The 23821-nt window shown below is 46.0% G+C and overlaps 1 protein-coding gene across 4 annotated transcripts; it reads left to right on the top strand.

The window, feature by feature from the left end:
* The first annotated feature begins 6 nt into the window (after positions 1 to 6).
* On the top strand, positions 7 to 23821 carry Brd9 (bromodomain containing 9). Of its 4 annotated transcripts, none has more exons than XM_034523429.2 (16): positions 7 to 167; positions 711 to 925; positions 1133 to 1265; positions 2363 to 2423; positions 2789 to 2933; positions 4066 to 4176; positions 4814 to 4926; positions 6888 to 7020; positions 9642 to 9717; positions 11056 to 11151; positions 13639 to 13771; positions 15058 to 15169; positions 17610 to 17648; positions 18512 to 18614; positions 20675 to 20842; positions 23171 to 23821. In XM_034523429.2, exons 1-16 carry the CDS (start codon positions 116 to 118, stop codon positions 23269 to 23271), a joined length of 1791 nt encoding a protein of 596 aa, XP_034379320.1. In that variant the 5' UTR covers positions 7 to 115; the 3' UTR covers positions 23272 to 23821. The 4 variants fall into 4 exon arrangements, with proteins under 4 accessions (XP_034379320.1, XP_034379319.1, XP_034379321.1 ...); XM_034523428.2 differs by having other exon boundaries at positions 4811 to 4926; XM_034523430.2 differs by having other exon boundaries at positions 4751 to 4926.

The raw sequence follows: 23821 nt of genomic DNA, 5'->3' as shown, positions 1-23821 counted from the left end.
CGCACCGCCCGACCCTGACCCGGAAGCACTCGGCGAAGGCGAAGGAGCCACTTCCGACTGGCGCAGGTCGGGCTACGGGCAGCCGCTTCTCACCGGATCCCGTACTACCTCAGCCATGGGCAAGAAGCACAAGAAGCACAAGGCGGAATGGCGCTCGTCGTACGAAGGTGCGGAGCCCACGGACACGATCTAGGTTGCGGGTACTGGCGGGAGAAGGCGTTCCAGGGGAAGGGCGTGGTCTGCACTGGGCGGGGTTGTGGAGGAGGTGCCTGAGACGGGCGGGGTCCCGTGAGAAGGAGGAGCTTAGAGCCAGGTCTTGGACAGTCGTAGGAGGGGGCGGGGTTAGGTCTGAGAAAGTGCATTTGTTGTGAAGAAGCCATAGGCTTCGTTTTGGGTCTTGTAGCCACTACGTACCTCCTCTCTGGTACCAGAAAGACCCGAATCAAAAGGAGGGCTTCCGTGAAGGAATTGGGGGTCTTGGGTCTCAGGTCTGGCTGTTTTACTTTCTTCTGGTAGGGAGGACCCTCAGAAAATCCTCAGTGGTGATTCTGTGGTTTGAAAGAGAGGACTGAACACAGTTCTGTCAGTTTGAGATTACATCTTTCCCCGTGGTTTTAACAACTCCTTGCTGTCTAGACTCACCCACAGGGGTGCAGTATTTCTCCTCAGCATTTTTTTTTTTGCAAGTTTGACCTATGGTCCGTGTGCAGATTATACAGACACGCCACTGGAGAAGCCTCTGAAGCTGGTGCTCAAGGTGGGAGGAAGCGAAGTGACAGAGCTCTCAGGATCTGGCCACGACTCCAGCTACTATGATGATCGGTCAGACCATGAACGGGAGAGACACAGAGAAAAGAAGAAGAAAAAGAAGAAGAAGTCAGAGAAGGAAAAGCACCTCGATGAGGAGGAGAGAAGGAAGCGCAAGGTAAAAGTTCAATGGCATAATGATGCCTGGCTATATCTGGGCCATCGCCACCGTCCTGGGCTTCCAGGGTATCTTCAGGTGATGCCTGTCCAGTGTCAGGAATGGATCTTCTTCCCAGTCTGGGGAAGGCAGAGATGTACAGGGCCTGCAGTACCAATCTAAAAGACCTCTGGCTGTTCTGTGCCCTTTGTTCTTTGATACTTACAGGAAGAGAAGAAACGGAAGCGGGAGAAGGAACACTGTGACTCAGAAGGGGAGGCCGATGCCTTCGACCCTGGGAAGAAGGTGGAGGTGGAGCCACCCCCTGATAGACCAGTGAGAGCATGCCGAACACAGCCAGGCAAGACCCTGTCCCTGCACATGAGTTTCCTACCTTGTCCATAGCATGGTTATCTAGTTGTTGGGTACATTTCACAAGCTAAAAATGGGTACGTTTTCTTGAAGACTGGTAAAACAGACATGTTGATGCCAGAGACTAACCTTATGTGTTCTGCAAAACCTACTGTATTTTTATTTGGTTGGTTAGTTGCTTTTTTGTTGCCGTTGTTTCTATTTTTTGCTTCCTTGATACAGGGCTTCTTTATGTAGCCCTGGCTGTTCCGGAACTAGCTCTGTAAGCCTGGCTGGCCTTGAGCTCAGAGATCTGCCTCCTGAGTATAAGATTAAAGTCATGTGCCACCACTGCTCAGTTTATCTATAGTATTTTTAATCTGGTTAAAGTTTACCATTTTTTAGTCTAGAAGTTTAGCTTTATCTGCTTTACAATTCCAAACAGCACCATCAGGTTGGTGCCACTACATCACTCACATAAGAAACACATATATTTTGGAAACATGGGTAATCTTCCTTGGGAAGAAGAGACCCCAACACAGGCACTCATGATAGGTCTGAGTTACTTAAAGTGACCTCAAGATGGCATGTTGGAAGCTTGAGGTCTTTGGTAAGTTTCTGACCTGAGCAGCCGCTGCCAGGGATGACATTTCAGCTGGAATCTCAGTCTTGGCTTTTGGATTCCCTGGCTCCTAGCCTTCTTGTATAGAACTCCAGACTTCTGTGTTTAAAAGGCAAGAATGTCTTCTCCCACATGGAGAGAAACTGAGGAGGCTGAGTGTTGGAACATAGATCATCAGGAAAGCTAATACTAGAATAAGTTACCATGTGATTGTCTGTGCAGGCAGTAATTTTTCTCTTTTGAATGTCATCCTTTGAGTGTGGATTTGACAACCCCTGAACTGGAAAAGCCTGATAGGTTTTGAGATATGCTGTGTGTCCCTTTGCCAGCCTGCCTGTGTAGGGAGCTGCACCCAAGTTCTCAATTCTCATTGAGGCTTCAAATGCCGAGAAGTTTAACACACAGATGAATATGGACCTTTCTAATGAAGGAAATGAAGTCTTGCTGTTTGATTTTATTCCCTTGCTTTCTCTTTATAAACTCAGCTGAGAATGAGAGCACACCCATCCAGAGGCTTCTGGAGCACTTCCTCCGCCAGCTACAGAGGTAACCCCGTGTCCCACCTGTCGTCTAGCCGGGTGTGGGCAGCCTGGGTGCAGGTTACTACATTAGGGCCAGGGAGCTCGTACGCTGCATTCCTCCCCCTTGTTTCCCATCTGAAGTTAGTGTGCTGCTTCCTCCAGAGCATTGCCTGTCATGGGTAGAGCTGGGTGGGATGGTGTCAGGTTTTTTGTATGTAAAATATGTGTTACAACCTTAAAAAGGCATACATGTTTTTCCACTGAACTTTTAAGAAGCCAACTTAAATTTTAGCCAGTTATATAAATCTTTGGATTGTAAAAATTTTTATGTCACTTAGAAATTTAGACTTTAGAATTTTCTTTTCACTTTGAAGCTATTTTTGCTTTCAGAAAAGATCCTCATGGGTTCTTTGCTTTCCCTGTCACGGATGCAATCGCTCCTGGGTATTCAATGATAATAAAACATCCCATGGACTTTGGCACGATGAAAGACAAGATTGTGGCTAACGAATATAAATCAGTCACAGAATTTAAGGTAAATGAGTTTTACTTTCCAAAATAATGTTTGTAAAACTGTGTGTGCAAGCATGGTCCTGCGTGTGGGTGTGCTCGTGCCCTCTCACACAGTGAACACTGTGTACTTGAAGTCATTTTTGTTTGACTTTTATAATTCTGACAGATGTATTTATTTTGCTTTGCTCGCTTGTGTGTATGTGTACCACATGTGTGCTTGGTGCCTTCGGAGGTCAGAAGAAGACACTGAATCTCCTGGAACTCTAGTTACATATAATTGTGAGCCACTGTGTCAGTGCTGTGGAATCAAACCTGAGTCCTCTGCAAGAGCAACAAGCGTTCTTAACTGCTGAGTTATGTCTCTAGCACCCTCAGGTAGTTTTTAGTCGCAAGTGTTTGCAGAGGACTGTTCTGGGTAGGTGACTGTTTGCTAGTGTTAAAGGAGAACTGGAAGCTGGATTGGATGGTGTGTGCTGCTATGAATGTGTTCCTTTCTTCTGTTGAAGTTTCTGTCCTGGCACAGGCAGGACTTGTTTCTGTGGGCAACAGTGTGTCTAATTTGACTTGGTTTGAAAGTGTTTTTAGAAGCATGGTTTTCCTAATTCTTAGTTTTTCCTGTACTAATTGTGTATTTTCATTTTTTGTTACTTTTGGAATTTTTTTTTTTTTTAATCTCTTGGCTTCTTTTCTTTTAGTCCTTTGCTTCTTGATTTTGGCTCTGTGAGTTACAAATTACTTAGTAGCTTGGCGGGCAGGAAGAATGAGTGCATGATGACAGGTTAGTGTTTTGGGAGGAGCATCATCACATCATCCTTAGTGTTGGAAAAGTTTGATTTTCTGTTTTTCATGTTCCTACAAGATAGGAAGAAAGGCTGGAGGAGAGAAGGGATCTTAGAATATTTGTACAATCTCTCATAAAATTACATATTAATAGACACAAGGAAATTGGAGACTTTGACCAGCTTTTCACTGGGAGATTCCTCGTGCACATAAAACCTCGTAGAGCATTATGAAAATTTCTCTTGAGTTATTAAAAATCAGTCTTCCCAAGTATGCTTTTTGCCGAATTTCATTCTTTCTCTTTGGCATCATTTGCCAAGAATGGAGACCTTTGCTATTAATTATGTGGCAAATTACTTGTTTCTTCTTCTTAGGCAGATTTCAAATTAATGTGCGATAATGCGATGACGTACAATAGACCAGACACCGTGTACTACAAATTAGCCAAGAAGATCCTGCACGCGGGCTTTAAGATGATGAGCAAAGTAAGAAACCCACTAGAGCAATGGCACTGAGCTGAAGTCTTCTAACTCTCTGTGCCTAACAGGCTCACAATGAATGACACTTCATCCATCCGCCACACCCAGGTGCCAACCCCTGCTCTAGACTGCCCTATCCTCCAGGCACTGCCCCCGTCTGCACCTTCACACAGCTTAGAGGTGCCATTATATGGGGCTGACGAAAAGTTCTGGATCTAGGGTCAGTCTTGTTGGATCACAGCCAGCCCTGTGGTTTTTGCTTTGTGGGGCAGCCTCACTGACCCTCGGCACTACAAGCTTACCCTTTGGTCATTCCAAGTGGCTGCCTAGATCTGTACCGTAAACCAGGCTGTATGAGCCACATATTGGCAAGGGATACTTGCTGGGCTCCACCATTCCCTCACCACCATCTCTGGGCCATACCTTGAATGCTGAGCCCTCGCAACCATTCCCGCTGCAGCGTCTGGGAAGGTGGCGATTAGGCCAGGTGAGGCCGTGGCCATCCCATGCCATCCCATCGTCACGGCTCCGTGGCTGAGGGAGAGGTAAAGTCCTGCTGCTCTGTCCTTTCTGATTCTAGGAGCGGCTGTTAGCTTTGAAGCGCAGCATGTCGTTTATGCAGGACATGGATTTCTCTCAGCAGGCAGCTCTCCTGGGCAGTGAAGACCCAGCAGTTGAGGAACCTGTTCCTGAGGTTGTCCCAGTACAAGTAGAAACTACCAAGAAATCCAAAAAGCCGAGTAGAGAAGTTATCAGGTAAGGCTCTTTGGGAGGCGTTTGCTTGTGGAGCTGCTGGCTACAAGCAGGACTTCGGTGCTTTGCCCAAGCAAGGGCAAAGGGAACCTGTGGAGCATCTCAGCCTGGATGGAGGAACATGGTCTCTAAGGATTCCTAAAGTTCCACGAAGCCCCTTGGTGTGTAGCCCAGGGGACCTTGAACTGGATGCCGTCCTGGCACTGGAACTCTAGAGGAAGTGGCCACCCTGTTCTGCTTGCCCTAAGAGTGAAGTGATTGTATCACATAGGTGATACAGCCTATCACTTGTGTATGTTTGCAGACTCTGGATCCTTCAGGGCAGTTCTGTGGGGTAAGATAGCCACCCATCACATGCTCTCATGCTACTATCACAACTCATACTATTAATAAATGTGAGATGTAAGGGGACTAAGACCACCCTCCTGTGTGCCAGCACAAGCCCTGGGATCGATCCACAGGCCCATGAAGTTATCCCTGCAGTGCATTTTGCTAGCTTGTCATTACTGTATGAAATACTTCTACTTGCTAATCTTCATTCCTTTAGTATGTGCCCACCATACATACCACCTGGTAATGACCTGTGTCCTTACCTGTGCAGAGCACAGTTGCAGTAAGTCCACTCATGAGACGGTGTCTGTAAGCTGACTTCTGTAGTGCTATAGGGAGATGGGTAGCCTGGTGGTGAGCATCAGGAAGGGCAGGGTGCTTCAGACATAGCTCCCTGAAGCTTTGTTCCTGTTCATCAGGCCACAGTTAATTAAGGGACCTTCAGAGGCCTTATGTATATCTCACACCAGAGGGGTTACAGAGTGCCCCCTTGTCTCATGGGTGCTGAGCACTGAGACAGAATTGGTGTTACCCCTTCAGTAGCAGACCCCAAGGAGCATTTAAGCAACCGTAGGAAGTTGGAGCCCCGTGTGGTTTCTTTCCTGTCACTGTCTAGCATGTGGCTGCCCTGCCTGTGGTTTGAACTCTATTGGGTGACTCACCTGAGTAGCTCAGAATGAAATGATGAGTCCTGTACAAGGGATGGTTGGGAGGTCTCAGCTGTATTTGTACCATATACCTCTCTTTGGGTCTGTGACCAACCTGTGGCCGTGTAAGGTTGAGAGAAAGCCACATTCTCCCAAGGCAGGCTCCTCTCAGCAGACAGCTCTCTCTGATGCACTGCCCATTGTCCTCTCTAGGGACACCTGCTGCCATCTGTTCCCTTAGGTTCCTTCAGCCCTACAAGTTGCCTTGGATTCCCCAAGTTTCTAGCTAGTGGCCTTGTCACTAAAATTCTGCCCTCATCTGTGGGTTCTGTGGCTTTTAGATAGAATGAATAGTTGTGCAGTTTTTTTCTGCATTCCCAGACTTCAAAGTCCATCAAATGCTACAGATCATGTGGACCTGTCAGTGCCATTGCTGTGGCACTCTGGTGAGGGACATTTTTATCCTGTGCTGGACTTTCAGGGAGCAGCTGTGGCTGTTATAGGGCCATCTTCTTGTTGCAACATTTCTGTTGCATTCTGCCAGGGCAGAGAGGAGCCTGTGTGCCTGTTTCTACTGCCTGCAGGGGACAGGCTATGCCACAGTGCCTGCACTTCTCACTTTGAGTTAGAACTATTCCTCCATGGGGAACCCAGGGCTTCCTGACTTCCAGAAGCTCACCCTTACTGCAAATGTGACACAGAATAGAGGAGACTGTGTCCTGTTTCCTTTCTTACCTATGCAATTTCTGTCACTTTTTCTGTTGGTAAGAAGACTTAAAAGTGTTTCTCTGAGAAGGAGTTCTATTTGATTTGCACTTTTTTACTTCAGGTAAAGATCATGATTGTAACATGTAGGAATGCCACGAGAAGTGGAAGGATTAAACCCCACCCAGTGTTGCCTCTGCAGGGGAACTATTCATAAAAGCGACTACTGTTGGAAAGCAACAGGCTGGGCCTGTGATGACACTTGGTTTTCATGCCTTACAGCTGCATGTTTGAGCCTGAAGGGAATGCCTGCAGCCTGACAGACAGCACGGCAGAGGAGCATGTGCTAGCCCTGGTAGAGCACGCAGCTGATGAGGCTCGGGACAGGATTAACCGGTTTCTCCCAGGTGGCAAGGTAGTATCTGTGGCCCTCCCCTGAAGGCCATGTCATTTGGCCTCAGACAGTCAAGTCTTTGCAACTAGGTACCACCACCAAAACTGGGAGTATTACTGTCTGGCCAGAGTATCTCTGGGTTCCAGGGGTTCAGGCCAGAGTCAGATCAGCTCTTTGGTTGTCTTGGCCTTATTTCCTCAGAAGGGTCTGGGATCACTATGCTGGCAGGACCACCATAAACTTGGAATATGGTATGTCCCCACTACATCCAGCTTGGGTTGGGGCCACTTCTGACTGACCCTGTTGCTTTAAAAGGCCCTAATAGCCAGGATTCCCTAAAAGTAAAGCCTACTTCATAGTTAAGTACTCACAGGGGTGATGTTAGCATTCCACTTCTTTGTTCATCTGTGGCTCTCTCCTTCTTGTGAGCCATTCATAGATGATTGCTGGATGTCTTAATGCAGCTGTCTACAGTCCCAGCCACAGCAGAGAGATCCACCCATCTATTGCCTGCTTCTCTGTAGAGCAAGGCGCTGCCACTCTCAGGGCGCCTTTTCTAGTACAAGTTGATGTAGTGCATGTTAAAATGAGCCTCCACTGGACCTGACATAATCTAAATCTTACTATCTCAATGTAAGGTCCATCTTAACAGTAACTAGGACTTTACATTCCTTCTCATATCAAGTCTTCAAAATGTGCATTACGTTTTAAATACTGAACATAGAAATGGCAACATTTTGGACCCTCCAATTATAGGACATGCCTTAAGCTAGTTAAAGGTATGGCTCAGTGGTAGAGCTCTTGCCTAGCCCAAGGAAGGCTATATGATCCCTCCTTAGCATTGCAAAATATCCAGAATTAAACAGGAACCCATAAACACCTTAAGGTTAGTTTTGCCTGTTTGTTTGCTTTTGTAAATATGCCTATTAGAAAGCTCAGCATTAGCCGTATATAGCTTGCAGGCAGTTTATGCTCCTGCTGTGTTCCACCTCTGAAATTAGCTATTTCTCTGGAGAGCCTGGTTCCTTCAGTGGTAAACCTTATTTAGAAATGGATATTGTCTTAGTTAGGGTTTCTGTTGCTGTGATGAAGCAGTGATCATAAAACATGTTGGGGAGGAAAGGGTTTATTTGGCTTGTACTTCATCATCAATGGAAGTCAGAACAGGAACTCAAAACAGGACAGGGACCTGATGCAGAGGCAATGGAGGGGTACTGCTTACTGGCTTGTCCCCTGTCTCAGGGTTTTACTGCTGTGAACAGACACCATGACCAAGGCAACTCTTAAAAGAACAACTTTAATTGGGGCTGACTTACAGGTTCAGAGGTTCAGTCCATTGTCAGTCCATTGTCATCAAGGTGGGAGCAGGGCAGCATCCACGCAGGCATGGTGTAGGAGGAGCTGAGAGTTCTACATCTTCATCTGAAGGCTGCTAGGACAAGACTAGCTTCCAGGCAGCTAGAATGAGGGTCTTAAAGCCCACGCCCACAGCGACACACCTACTCAAATAAGACCTATCTACACCAACAAGGCCACACTTCCTAATAGTGCTACTCCCTGGGCCGAGCATATACAAACCATCAGACTCCCGAGATCGCCAGCCCAGGGATGATCCTACCTGCCATGGGCTGAGCCCTCCCACATTGACACGGTTTTTTTGGAGACAGGATTTCTGTGTGTAGCCCTGGCTGTTCTGTAAATAGGTCTGTAGACCAGACTAGCCTTGAACTTACAGAGATCAGCCTGCCTCTGCCTTCCAAATGCAGGGACTAAAGGCCTGTGCCACCACTTCCCAGCTACAGCTGGATCTTACGGAGGTGTTTTCTCAATTGAGGTTCCCTCCTTTCAGTTAACAGTAGCTTGTGTCAAGTTGACACAAAACTAACCATGACAGATATGCATGTGGTGGGTAAAAGACTGTCAAGTGGAGGCAGGAAATGTACCTGTGTATGTACACAGTATAATTATATTGATAACTGTGTTTGTGTATACTGAAATCTTTGCTGTCTGGTGAAACTTCCAGTTCCCTCCAATATCTCAGGCCACTTCAAATCGCTTTTTAGTGTATAGTACTGCATTGAGAAGCCTGGCCCTAGTCCCCTAGGTATATTGTTGCTGCCCTCTTTCCAGGATCTGCACATGTCCACCTTCCACACCCTGACATACTGTCCTTGCATAAGACTGCAGGTGACTGGAAATGGTCAGGCCTTTTGTGGTAGTTTTTTAGTGGAGTCATGTTTCTACTTGTCTTAGAGACGGAGTCATAGACCACTGTAGAGTGGTGTGATGCTTTTACTCAGATTGTCAGTCTTCAATCTCATTTTGTTCTGGTGGATGGATGGTTTTTAAATATTTGCTTCTGGGTCAAGGCTTTTATTTCAGAAACTCTTTGGAAGGGGTCATGTGCCTCAGCAGTGCTTTGACAGTGTGTGTCTGTGTCTGTCTGTCTGTCTCCTTGGTCACAGTCAGATATATTTAATCATGAACAATTGGCCCCAGTCACAAGCAGGCCATTCTTTAGTCCTTGGGCATGTGAGAGGGAGTCTCTGGTACTTTCTCATGGAGAAACTGGTGGAGCATGTCACATGTCTCTAGTAGATGTTACTACTGGGGGATGACACTTGGCTGCTACTTCCTTGCAGATGGGGTACCTGAAGAAGCTTGGAGATGGAAGTCTACTCTACAGTGTGGTGAATGCAACTGAGCCTGATGCTGACGGTGGGTGCTCTGTGCAGGGCCTCAATGCTTGCACGTTGTCTTCTGAACTCTGTGTATACTCTGAGATGCAGAGTATGTATCACACATTCACATGTCACCACTACTAGTAATGAGACTGCAGAACAGTTGCCTGGCTTTCATGTGCACAGTGGAGCCTGTGTTATGTAAGGAGCTAGGATGTCATCAGGCCTGTATTGGGTTTCTCTAAGAATGTATTGTGTGGTACATTCTTAAGGGCTGAATGTCACTGATGATGTAGGAAGGTTTTGTCTTGAGTTCTGCCAGCACTCCTTCCTCATGGCCCATATGCTGACCTGCACACTTGAAGCTCAGAAATATTCTGAAAGGAAGGTTAGATGATCATGTCAGGGCATCTCTTAGTTGGAAACATGAATGCTATCAGTGCACCAGCCTGGAAGGGTATTTCATGCACTGAAACATCTTGAGAAGGTAGCAGCTTTGCCTGTGAATGACTGCCTGGGACTGCAGCATGCCTACAGACACACTTGGAGAGGTGGGACATGGTGGATGTCTCTTTTCCTGCTTTGCCTGAATTTCTCCTGAACAGGCAGACATCTCCCTCAGCTCTTGAGCTTCTAAACATGCTTGTACGTAGCCCTCTGTCATCAGGGTTGTTTAATTTTTTCTAGTGTGTACAGGATGGACACTCTGATTTTAACTGTTAACTCAGTGTTAACTGAGTGAGCAGTTTGCAAAGGTGAAGGTATTACTGGCATGATAGCCCCAGACATGATAAAGAGTGTGTGTGTATGTGTGTATGTGTATGCACATCTGTGTATGTGTGTGAGTGTGCGTGCATGTGTGTGTGTGGCTAAAGGGACAACATTTGTTAAGCATCATCTCCTTGTTCCTTTTTTGAGAAAAGGTCTCTCATGGTCTTGAACTCGTAGGGTAGGCAGTCAGATGGTGAGACCCAGCAATCTTCTTATTTCTACTTCCCCAACACTGGGATTAGAAGCATGCACCATTGTGTCTCATTGTTATTATTATTTTCTTAATAGGAATTTGGGGGATTGAACTCAGAAGCTCATGCTTACAAGGCAAACACTTTGCCAATTGAATCATCTATCTGTCTAGCTCCAGACATGATTTTTTTTCATGGTGTTGATGTCAAGGCAATTACAGAATCAAAATTGAAATGGTGTTAGTTTTAAGAATTATATTTTGCTTTTGCAAAATCAGTTTTAAGTGGATATTGTAGCATGCCCATGCACCACTCCTCTGTGTTTGAGGAGCTATAGAGAAGTTGCTCATCACTGAGCAACTGAGCTGTGGCCAAGCCCTCCTGATGGTTCCCTCTCTCCTGTGTCTCTGCAGAGGAGGAGACACACCCTGTGGACCTGAGTTCACTGTCTAGCAAGTTGCTCCCAGGTTTTACAACACTGGGTTTCAAAGATGAAAGAAGAAATAAAGGTAAGCACAGTGACTGGTGGGAACCCTCGAGCTGAGGGTGGCTGGGCTTCCTCCATGACTTTCTTCACCATTTTGTTACTGTGTCTAGAATCAGTTTAGTTAGCTACTTTTTTTTTGTTTTGTTTTTTGTTTTTGTTTTTTTTTTTTGTTTTTTGTTTTGTTTTGTTTTGTTTTTCGAGACAGGGTTTCTCTGTATAGTCTTGTCCTGGAACTCACTCTGTAGACCAGGCTGGCCTCGAACTCAGAAATCCGCCTGCCTCCGCCTCTGCCTCCCAAGTGCTGGGATTAAAGGCGTGCGCCACCACTGCCCAGATTAGTTAGCTACTTAACCAACATTCCAAATGCTGTTCCCCTCCTGGTCCCCCCTTTACAGAGTCCCTCCCCCATTTCCCTCCCCTTTGCCTCTGAGAGGGTGCCCCTCCCTCCCCATGTCTCCCTATCCTGGTGTATCAAGACTGCAGGATTCAGATTTCTAAGACAAATGAAGTTTAGATCCTTTAAAGTAGGTGGAATAAAGTCATACTTGGTGGACTGTCCCCACTGAAGGTGAGTTCAGACTGTGCTCACAAGCTTCCTCTCACAGGCTGCCATTCCCTCCCTTCACAGGAGTCTTAGTTCAGGATCCTGCCGGTTCTTATGGAGGGCTTCATTTCTTACATCAGACTTAATCTTAACTATTATCAGGGTGATGCTGCTGCCTAGCAGCCAAGAGACCTAGACAGGGTGGTTGTGGGTGGCATGGCCTGAGAGAGGGGCAGGTACATTTGTGTTTGTGATGGTCTACATTTATAATGGGTCTTCTGGTGTGTTTGGAATGTGTGGTTGTACATATGTGGTAATATGTGTGCTTGTGTGCTTATAGTGCTTGCTTTGACCTGTTCATGTGTTTTAGTACATATGTGTGTCCGAAGACTTGCTTTGGTGTATGCATATCTATATGTGCACAGGTATGCACTTTAGGACTGAAGAACATTCAAGCCCATGCTTCTTTGTGGAGCTGAAAGAAATAGCACTTCTTTCTTCTCGGAGGCACAGTAGCCATCCTGGTCTGAACCTAGATTTGCCTTGATGACATTTCTTCTGTGTTTACTCAACTACAGGCAATATAATGAAATGCCCATTCTAAGGGGAACATACTTAGAATTGGCGTTTCACTGCCTGTCTGTAGTTATTCTGGCTTGAGTGGTGGGACGGGGCAGGGTGAACATGGGGTTGTCCTTTTCTGTGTCATTGCTTCGTTTCTTCTGGAGAAACAGCTCAGGATCACCTCCACACCATAGCCTTTGACCGTGTTTCCTTATCCCCTTCAGTCACGCACAACTTCTGCTTTTTTGACATTTCTTCTTGGTACAGGGAGGCTTGGAGCCTCACTAGAGGAAATTTTCTTTTTGGAATGATATTTCCTACATCTCTGAGTATTAGAGACTGTATTGGTTGGTTTTATGTGTCAACTTGACACAAGCTAGAGTCATCAGAAAGGAGCCTGCCTCCCTTGAGGAAATGCCTTCATGAGATCCAGCTGTAAGGCATTTATTTTCTCAGTTAGTGATCATTGGGTAGGGCCCAGCCATTTGTGGGTGGTGCCATCCCTGAACTGGTGGTCCTGGGTTCTGTCAAAAGCAAGCTGAGCAAGCCATGGGAAGCATGGCATTAAGCAGCACTTCTCCATGGTCTCTGCATCAGTTTCTGTAATTTTCCTGTCCTGCTTGAGCTCTTGTTCTGACTTCTTCCTGTAATGGCCTACGATCTGGAAGTAAGCCAAAAACCAAAACCAATCCTTTTCTTGCCAACTTGCTGTTTGGTCATGGTGTTTCATCACAGCAGTAAGACAGAGACCGACCTGCATTTGGACCTTCTGTGATGTGTGATCTACCCACATCTTCCCTTATCTCAGCCCCTCCCTTGATAGTGTTCACACTTTGCTTTTGAGATGTTGCTTGTGTTTGGTTCTCAGCTCAGCAGTTTTGTCCTCAGTAAGCATTGATTACAGGGAAGAGTGCTTGCAGCTGTTGTCCAACAGGAGAGAGAAGCAGTGCTGTAGCAGAGCACAAGACATGGCATGCTTGCCACCATAGTGGATGTCAGTGGAGGTTGAGAAACATTGAGCCATGTAGACATAACCTGGTTTATGGTTATAACCCTGGGCAAGAGAGTATCCTGTGTGGGCTCAGTTCCTGATTCTGCCAGAGGGGGTTCATGAATTAGCTGGACCCAAGAACCACTTCTACTTGTCCAAGTTCATCTCTACCCAAGGGTCAGTCTTTGCTTTGTAGCCCTTGGCCCATAGGTGTGAAATAGAGTGCTGAGTAGGTACTGCAGTTACCCATGGGCAGTTTCTGCTGCTGTGTTTGTGTTCAAACAGGAAGGAAAAAAGGAAGAACCAGGCATGGGCCCAGGTTGTGATCACCTGGAAGGAAAAATGGCTCTGGCCATGCTGGGTGTGCATTGAGCATGACTCTGACCTGGTCTCTGCTTCCCTCTCTTCAGTCACATTCCTCTCCAGTGCCAGCACTGCACTTTCAATGCAGAACAACTCTGTGTTCGGGGACCTGAAGTCAGATGAGATGGAGCTTCTGTATTCTGCCTATGGAGATGAGACTGGTGTGCAATGCGCACTGAGGTAAGTCAGGTCACACAAATATGTGAGAGCTGTTCCCTGGTAAGTAGCTTGGCCCTGCTGAGAGCTCTGAGAAGTACAGCACTGGCAGTAAGGTGGTGTCAGCACAAATTCCAGTACTATTTGCCATTGTCCACACCTCTGCCATAGACTTACCTTGCAGTTCAGCACAATTTGAAGAAGGCAGTGATCCAGACTAGCATAAATGTATGTGTGTTTAGCAAACAGGGTATACTTACAAGGAGTTCTTTTTCACAATTGTTTTGAGATATATTTCCTAGTGACTGTTAGTCAGCTGGAGCCACAGTAATCAAGTTCCAACACCAAGGCCTCGCTGTGCTGAAAACTGGTGGTCTGAGGCCCAGGTTTTGGCAATCTTGGTTTTATACAGACACTATCTTCTCTCCTGTCTTCACACAGCCTTTCCTCTATCCTGATCTCCTCTTATTATAACACTAGTCAAATTGGATCAGCAACTACCGTACAGACCTCTTTTCACCTTAATCAGTTCTCAAAAGTCTCCAAATACAGTCACAATCTCAGGTGCCAAGGTGAGGACTAAAACTGATGAACTTGGGTGGAGTGAGGTAGGATGGCGGAGGCAAAATTCATGACAGAGCCTGGGATGCAGCCTTAAAACTACAATTGTGAAGCTAGAGAGATGGCTGTCAAGATCTGCTGTCTGTACACATGGCCAGGTATCACAGATGATGGCTTGTATTTTGTCAGTGACTGGTTTATCTAGGATTAGCTCTGGGCCTTGCTTGTCTCGCTGAAGAGTCTTCAGGATATAGGAGCCTTAGGCTATCCTTGATGCTTTATTCTATGGGATTTTTGTTCTCTGACTACATTTTAAATCTTACTGATTTTTAACGTAATATATTCATATGGTTCAGAAATCAAAGTGTACCAAAAGGTGTGCCCTGAGTCTTACCCCTGTTGCTCCATATGTGCCCACTCACCACATGTTTCCTGCTGCTACACTTCTGGATGTTGGACTCTCAGGTGTAGACAGCCCTCTTTAGAGATTAACGAGTGTATCTTCTGATTTTATATGGATCTATGTACCTGCTTATTGCCTTTTGTTTTGTCTTTAATTTTCCTGGAGATTTTTTTTTCCATGAACCTCTTTGAAAATTGTTAGAGAACCATCAATCCAATGCCTCACACATATATGGGAAGCTCCCAGAGGACTTCTGGAATCAGCATCATTGTCACTGTTGGGGGCAAGTCTTGAAATTGGAACATGATGCTTTTTCAGTGCCTTCCATCACACAGTTCCCCTCTAGCCTGCAGGAATTTGTGAAGGATGCTGGAAGCTACAGCAAGAAGATGGTAGATGACCTCCTGGACCAAATCACAGGTGGCGATCACTCCAGGATGATCTTCCAGCTGAAGCAGGTGGGATTTGCAGTTGGTGAGCCCTTTTAGGCACAGGCCCTGGTCCTGAGCTTGGGGCTGCTCCTGTGCAGAGCACTCATCCAGCCCACTAGAGTCCAGGGAGATGGGCTCTTGGGGTCATTGCTGCCTGTTCTTGGCGCACTAAGCTTTAAAAGTTCTGCCGTTAAGAGCTGTCTTTTAAAACAAAGTTTGGCAGTTCCTTGTCATGTCTTCCATAACCAATGCCCATGTTCCTTTCGCTGACATCATCATCATTCCTCCTGGAGAGTGTGCTATTTTCCTACAACACAGATGTGAAGGCTGAGCTTGTCTCAGCTCTTGTATGTCTTTGCCTTTACCTTCCAAACTTGTCTTTTCTTGGCATTCGTCTAGATGGACTTTTCTTTCTACTCTAACAAAGACTAACATTAGTTGTTTCTAAGGAAGCATCTGTGGCCCTTTGTGTCTTTACTTCTGTTTGTGATGTCTGTCAGGGTTGACACTAGGCTTGTTACACTGTAGCCTGAGGCCAGTTCAGACCCACAGTATGTATATTCACAAGCCAGAGATGTGTTTATGTTCAAATTAGACAGGTGTGTACAATGCTTTCCTGCTGGACAGTGCTGGTAAGATTATTTCTCCAATACTAGGGATCAAATGCAGGACTTTTTACATTCTAGACAAGTGTTCTACCATGGAGGCACACCGCAGTCCAAGGATGAGTAGATTTGTATTTGTGCGCGCGCGTGTGTGTGCGTGTGCGTGTGCGTGTGCGTGTGCGTGTGCGTGTGCGTGTGTGTGTGTGTGTGTGTGTGTGTGTGTGTGTGGTGCATATGGATGCCAGAGACCAACTGCAAACATTGTTCCTTAGGTAAGGGTCTCGCTGATCTGGAGCTAGCTGGGTGGGCTAGGCTGGCTGAGTCCATCTTTCCATCTTACTGCCTCTGCTAGATAGAACTACAAGTGCACACCATACCCAGCATTTGTGTGGGTGTTCTCGGGCTCCAACTCAGGTCCTCATGCCTATGAAGCAAGTACTGTACCAATTGAGCTACTTCTCAAATTCCAAAGATTTTGTTTTCTTCATTTGAAGAGCATTGATCTTCATTTTGGCAGGAAGTTGTTACTTGTGACCTTTGGTCTAGGACAGGCATCATTCCAAGGCTGTGTGACCATAATGCTAAAGAGTGGTGTTGCTGGGTCTCTTCTCATGGCCAAAGTTTTCTAGAAGGTCTCTGCTCTGGCTAGGTGGAGTTCAAAAAGTATGTCCGCACTAGCTCTGAGACTGTTTTGGCCCATGGCTTCCATAGCTCTTGGTCTGGCCTGGTAGCTTCCTCTTTGTCTAAAGAGATGGGCATAGAAATCTCGTGTTTCATCGAGACTTCAGCCCTGCCAGCCATGTGCTTGGCTTCTGTTCTGGCTGTCATCTTTTACTTGTGTTTCTTCCCAGGCCATTTATTTAAAGCCTTTTCCTTACTGCTTTGTAGATGGGCAATGCCTGGTGTACATAAAAAGACGATGGAAAATTTTGAGAATCAGTTCTCCCATTGTGGGTTCCAGGGCTGAGCTCAGATTGTCAGGCTTGAGCAGCAGGTGCTTTTACTTGATGAGGTATCTTGCTGGCCCAGCATATTGCTGTTTTTACCCAAACTTTGTCTGGTATGGGCAAGAAATTGCTCCCTCTGGTCCTGAAATGAGCTTGTGCTGTTGGTGAATTCTGAATTCATTGTCTAAGGATGAACTCTGTCATTAGGGTTGAATAATTTTATGCACTCAGCAGCAGTTAAAAATGGCACTGAGTACTCAAGATATAATGTTAGAGGAACCATCTGCAAGGAACAGATGGTAAAATAAAGGCTATGTTTCTAATTAAAAGTTGGTGAAAATAATTACATAAGTAAATCTCAGAAACACTGGGACCAAATTCATGGGTGTGGAAGTACACACTGAATGACCCTTTTTGAGGAATGTGCACAAAAGAAGGGTGTTTTTAAGGTCATGTTCTTACCAGCGCACAGGGTGAAGGTACATGCAGTTCATCCCATTTCAGTAATGGAATAGATGTCACCACTACCTCTGTCATACCACATCCTGTCTCAGGTACTTGGTCATGTTCCAGGCTAAACAACTAGGTCTGCTTTTCTCAGGCTGCCCATTTTGGTTTGTTTTAAGCATTCACTCTGATGTAAATTTGGAGATCTTCTTATCCTCCTTCACCCCAACCCCAGCCTGGTGTTTGAGCACTTGGCTGTTACAGGGTAAGTTGACCAGTCATGGTCGACCTTGACTGCTACCTGCAAAGAGCCTCTTATAAACACCCTGCTTCCGCCATGAACGTAGGGAGGCTTCAATGAGCAGACCCACAGACAGTGAAAAAGCCACTATTAGTGTCATGTGAGTGAATTATCCGTAGTGTAAAATTACATTGGAAAAACCTGTTTCCTGTCTTGTTACTTTTCAGAGGAGGAGCATCCCCATGAGACCTGCAGATGAGATGAAGGTGGGTTTCCCAAGCATGTGAATAGAAGCCCAGCTTTGGGGTTTGTGTGGTAGTGGTCATTAGCCATTGCAGTGAGTGGCTGGACAGCCTCCTGTTTTTGTTCTGGCTGCTTGTTTCTAATGAGGGACTTCAGTGGCACTGCTCTTCTCTTGTTTACGTATGTTGGTGACCTGAACAGAGGGCTGTAATTTTCTAAGCCTAGAAACAAGTTCAAAGCAGTCAGCTAGGCACTGTCCTCAAGGAGGGTGGGGACCCTTTTCCCTGTGTGACTTGACATGGTTGGCAGCACTATGGGCTTGTGCTGTAATGTTTTCTCACTGGGCAGCAGTGACCTGTATACCTGAAATGATCAATCATGGGGTTGAGTCTCAGATTACAGGGAATACTCTAAGGCCTCAGTATGGGGACATGACAGCAGTGGGCAGAACTCCAGAGGCCTGGGGAACTGTAGTATCACCCTTTCTGAGAGAGAAAGCTTTGGTTTTGGAATCTGCTGTATTGCTTCTGCAAGTGTGGTGGTGGGCCCTTGAGTTCCATGTGTCTCCTTGGTCTCCTGTGGCCTGCCTCCCATATTCCCATAGTGCTAATGATTTCCCTAAGAAGTTAGCAAAAGTCATTTGTTCCTAGTAGAGAGGAGAGCTGTCAGAGGTGTGCTGATCTGAGTAGGTCTCTGGACATGGATTTGCACTTCCATTAATAAGCTTTGATCCCGTGTTCCTTGGGGTGCAGCCACTAGAACAGTGTTTGTTCATGTCACTTACTGAGAGGTGGCCTTAACTCTAGCACATCCTGTTGACTTGCATAGCCTGCAGTAGCTGACGTTTGTGTTGTCTGTTAGTTGATATTTTTCTCATCTTCTGCAGGTTGGGGACCCACTGGGAGATAGTGGTGGCCCTGTTCTGGACTTCATGTCAATGAAACAGTATCCTGATGTCTCCCTGGACGTGTCCATGCTCAGCTCTCTTGGTGAGGCATCCAGGGCACGACTGCATGTGGCTTCTCACATAGATTCCATCCCTCCCTGTGATGTGAGATGTCATAAGAAAGCATCATTTGGTTTATCTGTGTTTCATGGGTTGCCTTGGCAAATAACACAACCCAGGAGAACCTGTGGGGACTCAAAACTTACCACTAGTCAGAACAGGAAACACTCTGGGGCTGTGGTTAGGGCCTAAACTGTACCCTCACCATATGGGATCAGATGCTGTCTCCAAGGGACAATGTCAGAACTAGAGGAAGAGGACACTCAGTTGATGTGTGCTGGTTGCCCTGTGAGTTAAAAACCCAATTGAGCCTGTCAGAAGTATTGTGCAACTTAGTGATGAAGGGCTTGCTTAGCATGAACAGTGCCCTGGGTTCCATCCCTTTTACCAAAAATACCAAAACCAATTAAAACCCCAAACTAAACAAACCACCAACAAAAGCATTGGTTTGTAAGAGACTAGGAAATAAAAGTGTATGTATGTTTTCTTCAAAGATTCCCTTGGTCAGACTGTCCCATTTGGACCGAAGTGACTTCTGTCACTGATCTCAGACAGGTCTTGGTGCGTGCCACTCTGAAGAGTAGCTTCAAATAGCCCTGACCATGTGTGTGTGTCCTTGTGCCTTTCTGACTTGAAGCTGTAACTGGTAGCTGAGACACTTCGGTGCCGATCTTGTACATGGGGTGTCAGCCATGTGTCAGCATGCTCATGACCTGAAGGGTGAGCCCTCTCTCTACTGGTAGGAAATGTCTTCCATGAGGTGTGTAGTGTCTTCCGTCACATAAAATTGATGACAGCCAGGAGCCTTGATAATGTTTTGTGTTGTGTCCCTTTCTTCTTTTGTGTATAACTGTTCTCCCCTGGGGCAATGCCTGTAGACATCTGAAGTTATTACATGGAGAGGATGCACATCTTACAGTGTAGATGACCCCAGAGTCATCAGTGTCAGGCTGAGAAAGTAGATTTTTATGAACATTATAAAGGTAACGGCAAAGTCTGTCCAGCCTCACACTGCCTTTGGTTGAAGTATTTTTAGGTAATTTGTGTTTAATATAGTTTTTAGGGATTGGGCTCAGATCTTTCATCTTCCTAGTCATTGTCTTTTGTCAGCTCTGTTTTAGTTCCCAAGACACCCCAGATGCCAAGACCTGCTGAGACTCAGGGATAGGGTCTTTTATGACAAAACCCAAAACAGTCACTGGAGAAAGAAGGCACAAAAGGGAAAATCCAAAAGGAACCAGCACCTGGGTTTTGATTGGGTTGGGGCTGTTTAGGGCCCACTATGTGCACACCTCCTGGTTTGGCCTGTGCTGGTTCCGGACCCCATGGGGGTAGATAGGCTCATACTCTGCATATGCATAGTGTCAGTTAGTGGTGGGGTTCCCTGCCTCCCTGAAATACAACCTGAATGCTAGCCTTCCTGAGGACAGTGGCCCAGGCTGCTTAGTGCATTTTCCTGCAGACAGACCACCTTTGTCTTGGCACTTGTAAGAGTTTTCTTTTCTTTACAACTTTTTAGAAGTTTCTGATATTATTAAGAAACTCCATAATCTTCTGGCTCTTACAGTCTTTCTGCCTCCTCTTCCATAATGTTCTGAGGCCACTCTTAGTACAGGGCAGAGGGGAGCTCCTGGCTGCTGGCTAAGCTGTGTCCTTTTCACAGTTCAGGGTAGTGCTTTGCTGAGACAAGTCAACACTGGGTCCTAGTTGTTTGGGAGCTGGATGGATGGAGACCCAGCTCAGTGAGCTTATTTGCACACTCTCTGTCTGTGTTCTCTGTTTAAGGCGGTAGGCCAGCATCAGACACATACTTTCTGTTGACAAAGTTGCCCATAGTGTTGGTGCATTAGGTGGCTGAGATTCAACGTAGCATTCTGCTTGAATGAAAGATACTGGGTCTGCTTCCTTCCCTACCATCAGCCCTGAGCTGTCATTAAATTACGTTCCCTCTGCTATGAACGCCATCAGCAGTGACCTTTCAGACAGTTGTGTGTCTGGTCTGCTGACTGCATTTACCCGCATTACATCATTTTTGTCTCATAGGGAAAGTGAAGAAGGAGCTGGACCATGAGGATAGCCACTTGAACTTGGATGAGACAGCCAGGCTCCTGCAGGACTTGCATGAAGCACAAGCAGAGCGAGGAGGCTCCCGGCCATCTTCCAACCTTAGCTCTCTGTCTACCGCCTCTGAGAGGGAGCAGCACCCTCCAGGTAGGGGCCTCACACAGGTGAGGTTAGGTTAGCCTGCACTGGGTGGGGGACCAGGCCCAAAGGGCCAAGACGGTGGACTTGACACAGGGGTTTATTCTGGGAGGTTTCTACACCTTTGTGCATTCCTGGGGGCTAGAATATTTGTTTGGGATATAGATTTGTTGACACGTGCCCTTTGCCATTCCACATTTTATTCCTTGGCTCTATCAACCAATGAAGTATTCATTTTCTACCAGGAGAACATTAACCATCCCTGGGGAGGGGTTTCCATGTTTAAGGAGAGATGAGACTCACCATGGACACCCTGACTGAGATCCTAGCTGTGTGTAGCTTAGTGACCCAGTGAGTTTATGGGAGTTATTTATAGGAGCCTAAGTAAGTCGTTCATCTTTGTCTTCTTCCGTGATGTTCCTAAGCCTTAGAATAAGTGATATGATTATTTTTTTCCATCTGTGACTGAGCATGGGACCACCATGACACATCAACAGTCCTTTATTCTTAAGAACTGAGGCAAACAGTAGTGCTCCATGGGCATGAACACACATGTCTCAAAGGCAGATTAACAGGCATCTCATATGCATTTAACAAAACGGTAGTAGTTACTTCCCTACTGAGGCCTGTGGCTTCCCCAGCCCCTGCTTTTGCCCTGGATTACAGTACTGTATGTAAATTTCTTCCTGTGTTAATTCAATCAGAAAGTGGGTTGTTGGATATAAAAGTCCACTATTCTATCACTGAGTACACCTTGCATGGTGTCTTAGTTACTGTTGTATTGATGTGAGGAGACACCATGACCATGGCAATTTATAAAATGAACCATTTAAAGTGCCAGACATGGTAGTATACACTTTTAATCCCAGCACCCAGGAGGCAGAGGCAGGTGGATCTCTGTGTGTTCAAGGCTACTAGTGAGTTCCAGGATAGCCAGAGCTACATCAGAGACCCTGTTGTAGGAAATAAAAAAATAAATAAATAAAAAAGCATTTAATTGGGGTCTTGCAGTTTCAGAGGATTAGTTTACACTCATCATTGTGGGGAGTCTGGTGGTGGTACAGTCATGGCGCTGGATCTTAGAACTTACTAACATAGCTAAGAACTTACATCTTCACACACAGACAGCAGGCTGGAAGATAGAGACACTGGGGCTGGCATGGGCTTTTGAAACCTCAGCCCCCAGTGACATACCTCCTCCAACAGGGCCACACTTCCTAATCCTTTGCACACGTTCCACTGACTGAGGAGCGAATACTTAAATATGTGAGCCTATGGGTACCATTCTCATTCACACTATACTCTTAGCATGTATAGACTGACAGGATCTATAGCCAATCAGCCAAGCAGAGCTGTTGATGGCAGAATGTTTGCAGCAAACTGTGCGTGTGTGGTGGTGGGATGTCTAGAGATAATTACCATCTCTACAACACGCTCAGTCTTTCCATTGAGGTTTTATCACTTACATCTTCTGTCAACTGTTGCTCAACTTTAAAGCTCTCCAGCAGCTCACTGCATAGCATTTGACTTTCTGTTAGTTTTTTTCCTCTGAACTCTGGCTTGACACAAATCACAAATCTTACCCTATTTGCCTTTGAGTGACCTGAACAGACAAGAGTCTGCTTTTCCTTTTTCTCATCACCTCTTGATTGCTTTTACATTTTAAAATTTACATGCTGACATAAGCCATTTACATCAGCAGAGCCTTCTCTTCCCGTATGGGTCACATCCCATCACGGGACTCGGTAAAGCCTCTACAGCCTCACATCAATCCTAAGACCTCTGCTCGACCGACCTCTTGACGTTCCTGTGAACACCTCACTATTTATTTAGTCGGGTGACTGAACCAAACCCTGCCTCTTTCTTCAGTAATGTCTTTCTTTTCTCTGTGGTCTTCCAGTCACTGATATTTGAGGGAACATCAGCTCGGGATAACCAAGGCTACCTATTACATGGAATGAATAAGGCCTTTAACTACTTGCCGTGGCCTCCGCTGCCTTTAGGAACGACTTCCTTCCCCTAGCCTCCACTGCCATTTGTCTTTTGACACAGAGTCCTGAAGCACTCTGTGTACAGAATGAATCCTGATGTCTTCAAAGGAAGCCTGGTTGCAACTGCCAGAAGAAAAACTAGTTTTTATGATCACCTTGTGATCAGGGTATCAAGCAAAGTAGAGCCCAAGGAGGTTGCAGGCATCCATAATTCAGATTGGGGTGTGAATGCACCTCTGTCTGGTGCCAGGGGGACATCGGTCTTTGTAGATATCAGTCACAGATGTTGGGTTCATGAGCTTTGCAGTTCTGTATGCTTAAATGCCATGTTCTTTCAAACTTACAGGAAGTCCTTCTCGCCTTAGTGTTGGGGATCAGCCGGATGTCACCCATGACCCTTATGAATTCCTTCAGTCTCCAGAACCTGCAGTTCCTGCCAAGAACTAACTTGTGGGTTTTCCAGATGTTTTATTTTATTTTTCTACATTTTATTTGATACAGTTTTTGTCACAAGACAGAAACTTTTGTCTCATCCTCTCTGGCATGTAGCAGCCTGAGGAAGATGGCGGCTTGTCATGTCTGCAGCAGAGGCCCAGTAGCACCGAATGGTGTCCAGTAAGTTCTGAGCAGTGGCAATAGAACATAAATGGGTTGTAATCAAATGGCTCAGTTCTGTGTCTCCTGAGCACCAGAAGCCCAGCCTGTTTATGATAATGTGCACATAGTCATTCTACATGAGTTTTGCACAGCCTTCCTGCAGTTCTCAAAGGAGAGCCTGCAGAACAGGCCTTCAGAGGGTACCTTCTGTTTTTCTATTTGGTCTCTGAGCCAGAGGATGGAATTGTCGCCCTGACAAATAATGAACCACCCCACCTTTTAGAATTAAGTATTCAGAGTCATAAAATGTTTTAAAACTGGATGTATGTGCTGAGTACCTGTTTGTATTTGCAAAAATACATGAACGCAGGTCCTAATAAAGAGATGCCTAAGGTGGTAA

This window comes from Arvicanthis niloticus, chromosome 19 (genome assembly GCF_011762505.2).
Source record: "Arvicanthis niloticus isolate mArvNil1 chromosome 19, mArvNil1.pat.X, whole genome shotgun sequence".
In the NCBI taxonomy this organism is placed as follows: domain Eukaryota; kingdom Metazoa; phylum Chordata; class Mammalia; order Rodentia; family Muridae; genus Arvicanthis; species Arvicanthis niloticus.
Note: the sequence above shows the minus strand (reverse complement) of the source record. Positions and strands in the feature narration are given on the sequence as shown.